The sequence below is a fragment of the Engraulis encrasicolus genome, chromosome 16, assembly GCF_034702125.1.
Source record: "Engraulis encrasicolus isolate BLACKSEA-1 chromosome 16, IST_EnEncr_1.0, whole genome shotgun sequence".
In the NCBI taxonomy this organism is placed as follows: domain Eukaryota; kingdom Metazoa; phylum Chordata; class Actinopteri; order Clupeiformes; family Engraulidae; genus Engraulis; species Engraulis encrasicolus.
Window position 1 is genome coordinate 33,973,108 of NC_085872.1, and position 4,098 is coordinate 33,977,205.

The window sequence follows — 4,098 nt, forward strand, 5'->3', positions numbered from 1 at the left end:
ACTTATTATGTGCCATCTGTGATCAAAAATATAGGCCCCTAATATAGGCCTAGCCATATTTGATCTTGAAACAACAAAGAGTTACGCTATTTCCAAGGCGTGTTGGAAGATTTCCTCACAAACTTATTTTTCTTGTCTTAAATATTATTTTGAGTAGCCTATGATATGCCTGAAAAATGCCACTGTAATCAATGCATTAGTTGAAGGGTTAGTAAACAGCGCGTGTCGTCTGTCGTGGCATTGCAAACTAATGAAAGGATTCCAAGGGCGCTTTCTTCGGATTATTAAGAGCATCAGGTGAAAATAACATGCATATTCAGACCTGATGACCTAAAGTGCGTAGTCCTGCACATTCTTGCCCACCAACTCATAAACATCCTCATTTCAAAGAGTAAGGCAGGAAGTTTCTAAAGACTCACATCCGCGTTCATTTGATACATTTTCAAAGCTATAATTTAAAAAATATTGATTTGGGTAGGATGGTGCATTTGGCTCCCCATTTCTCCTCTTTAAGACAGCAATGCGCACGGTTATTTGTAATTGTAGGATAAGTAGCCTATCCAATATTAAATGTTTCTTTCTAATATAGATCCATATCTGCACGTGATGTTGTAGTACAAGCGATCCAAGAACAAACATTTCGTAAGTAGTTGACCGATGTATTTAAGGAGAAATAACATTACTCACTTCAGAACAAAAAGCCTATACCTGGCAGCCTGTTTAAGGTGGCAACATATTAATAAATACTCTTGGCTATATTATACGGCTTTTCGTAGATTTATAGGATAGGCTGGTGATAATTTAAACATGAAATGATAACACCAGCCTACTACAAAAAAATAGGGTTATTGATCTGTAATAAGCTAGTTTTGGGGCGTCTTTATATCCGATTGATGCTTTGTGAATAATTGTATCAACTTACCCCCCAACGATTCGAAATTCAGCAAGCAATGAATTATTTGTTATCGATACTGGCAGTGGCACGCACAGTCGAGAATCTATTTACGCGCGAGATTACGCGGGTGGTAATGGTGGAATTTTAAGAAGTGATTCCTACTCCTTTCCTTACAAAGTTGTCTAGAGCAGCTGGGTAATAGCTAGGAGGCGCGCGGCAGGTCGGCGATGAAGGCGTTGACACACATAACAATGCTGCTGCACCTGCGTGGGCTAGGGAAAAATGCCCTGCTGAAAACCCGGGGGAACAGCATGGGTGGCCAAGGAAACCTTACTCCTCCGCACCTTTTCTGATTCTAATGGTACTGTATGTTATGGAATTGCAATTAATATGTATGACTTAAAAATTAAGGAAAAGCATAGGCTATAGCATAAAGGGATCCGCAACAAGTAGGCTAAAGCCTCATGGAGCAAAATGTTAAAACTAGAATAATGGTGTAATGTCGTTGAATTAATCGGTCCAAGTGGAATGTTAAAGACAGCATCTCGACCATATCAGCTCCTGTTTAAATATGCTTGAATCCATTTACTCTATCAGTAGTTGTTACCTATAGCATAAAAACAAAAAACGTTCTTGCATACTCTATATATGTTAAAACACACCTACCTCAAAGTGCACACCGAAATGACAACGGGCATTACATTTTGAATTGAGAAGTAATTGCTAAAACATTTCGGGCGACGTAGTATTGGTCTAGGGGAAACTACTCTACCCTCTTCTATGAGAGCGACAGAAATGACGAAAGCGGAACCAAGCATCACACAAATTGGTGCGCATATATCCACTGGATACTTGAGCGAAGCTGACGAAGTCGTCAGAGTGCCTCAGGAGAGGATAACTAAGCCGGACCTTAAAAGTGGGAACTTTATTGACAACGTGCATTTCGGAGGTGCAAAAGACAGTCGAATGAGGGTCTTTTCTGGAGAGCAGAGAGGAATCATCATCACATGCGTCTGTTTATGGTGGCGCACATAACCGGTTTGTAGAAAGGCATGCAAAACGGAGACAAAAGCTCAAAATATAAGGTGGGTTGCGTAGGCTACTTGTGTTCTTTTGCTGCACGTTCCTCAAATCCTTCTTATAGCTGTTACTTAACAGATTGATGTATGTTTTTCTTTTTTGTTTGATGTTTTGTTTTGTATTGTTTGTTTTGTTTCAGAAGCGATGGCATCTTACCATAACCTAGAAGATGACGCAATGGCTTTGATGGTCCATGACACTAGTACAGTCAAAACCGAGGAGTTTATCAAAGAAGAACCGGCTCAAGAACAGAGTTCGGAGAAAGTGGACCCATCTCAGAAGCCCCCATATTCCTATGTCGCCCTCATCGCAATGGCTATTCGAGACAGCTCGGAGAAACGGCTCACCTTATCGGGCATCTATCAGTACATCATAAACAAGTTCCCTTTTTATGAAAAGAACAAGAAGGGCTGGCAAAACAGCATTCGACACAACTTGAGCTTGAACGAGTGTTTCATCAAAGTGCCCCGGGAAGGCGGAGGCGAAAGAAAGGGAAATTACTGGACCCTAGACCCAGCTTGCGAGGACATGTTCGAGAAAGGAAATTACAGAAGGCGGCGGCGAATGAAGCGACCGTTCAGACCTCCCGCGGCTCACTTTCAACCTGGAAAATCTCTCTTTGGTGGGGATGGATACAGCTACCTATCCCCTCCCAAGTACATCCAGTCTAGTTTCATGAATAACTCTTGGCCGCTCAGTCAACCGCCGGCGCCAATGTCCTATGCGTCTTGCCAGATGACGGGTGGCAATGTGAGTCCTATAAATGTCAAAGGGCTGTCAGCTCCATCGTACAATCCTTACTCTCGAATGCAGGCCATGGGTTTGCCGAATATGATGAACTCGTACAACACAATGAGTCACCACCAGCATCCTCACCAAGCCCAACAGTTGAGCGCCGCTACTGGTGCGCCATCCCCGGTTTCTTCCAATAACCCGGCGGGCCTGCAGTTTGCCTGTGCCCGTCAGCCTAGCGAGTTGTACTCGTACTGGGACCATGAGGCCAAGCACTCATCGCTGCACTCTCGGATTGACATATAAACGGAGTGTCTTCGAGGTAAATCCAAATCAATGTAAAGCATAATCGAGCGCAAACGTCTTGAACTTTCATCTAAGTATTTATATGTGACCTCGTAAGTTGATCGATTTCCAAAGTGGGCAACCTATAGAAATCAACATGCAACCAACATAGTGGAAGTCTTAAAATTACATTTCGCCTCGAAGAAGAGTCCAAGTAGCACATAGTTGAACGACAGAGAAGGCCTTTGCAGCCTGCATTTTGATAAAGGTCTGTTTCGCGATATGTCCTACTTGCCCCACAAAATATGAACAAAGGGTCCACTTTACAGTTTTACGCAAACAGGGTACAAAACCTGAAACCGCACACCTTCGTAGAATTATCCACGAGCAAATTGGTTTACACGAAAATGTTATGGTAATTGTCTGAATGTCAGTCTACCTCTAGGTTGTGTTTTTAAAATGCATGTCTGGCTTGTAGGCGAATCCAGACTATTTGAGATTTTAGCCTGTTGTTTGTTTAAAAATCAACTTTTCTCTTGATGGTAATGCAATGCGTTTTTTTCCTTTTCTGTTTTTTTGTTGTTGATGATGATGTTGTTGTTAGAACCCTTTAGTTCGCGACTGACGTATTGACTTGTTTTCTTTGTCAAATCAATTGTTGCTTTCTAAATTGTTGGGACCATGTTAAACCAGCACTTATTTTATAAATCGAAGTTCTTAATAAATGCGTTTTTTTCAATCGGAATTTTGTGGTATCGTTTTCAATGTAGCCTACTTCTTAAAATTCATGCACCGATTGACTAAATTAACTGTGTCAGACACTGTTATTCTGCCACTGATTATTTAAAATTACGAGCCTATTATTATTATTATTATTATTATTATTATTATTATTATTATTATTATTATTATTATTATTAGGCCTACTAATCATATCATCTGAACACCAAAGGCATTTTTCACAAACAAATAGGCCTGCACTGACATAAGGCTACAACATGTTGCTTTAATTTTGAATTAATTTGAATGTAACATTGTTTTCTGAATTTCTGTGCAATTGGTTTCTATTCTAATGTAGGCTTAGGTGTATCCTACCGGTAGGCTAA

At 40.8% G+C, this 4,098-nt stretch overlaps 1 protein-coding gene across 2 annotated transcripts; it reads left to right on the top strand.

The window, feature by feature from the left end:
- The first annotated feature begins 1,797 nt into the window (after window positions 1-1,797).
- Window positions 1,798-3,728, top strand: foxl2b (forkhead box L2b). Of its 2 annotated transcripts, none has more exons than XM_063220418.1 (2): window positions 1,798-1,980; window positions 2,115-3,728. In XM_063220418.1, exon 2 carries the CDS (start codon window positions 2,120-2,122, stop codon window positions 3,011-3,013), a length of 894 nt encoding a protein of 297 aa, XP_063076488.1. In that variant the 5' UTR covers window positions 1,798-1,980; window positions 2,115-2,119; the 3' UTR covers window positions 3,014-3,728. The 2 variants fall into 2 exon arrangements, with proteins under 2 accessions (XP_063076488.1, XP_063076489.1); XM_063220419.1 differs by having other exon boundaries at window positions 2,118-3,728.
- Window positions 3,729-4,098: the final 370 nt, after the last annotated feature.

Bases quoted from the DNA above. Each gene is read 5' to 3' on its own strand.
- foxl2b (XM_063220418.1), top strand. From the start codon at position 2,120: ATGGCATCTTACCATAACCTAGAAGATGACGCAATGGCTTTGATGGTC.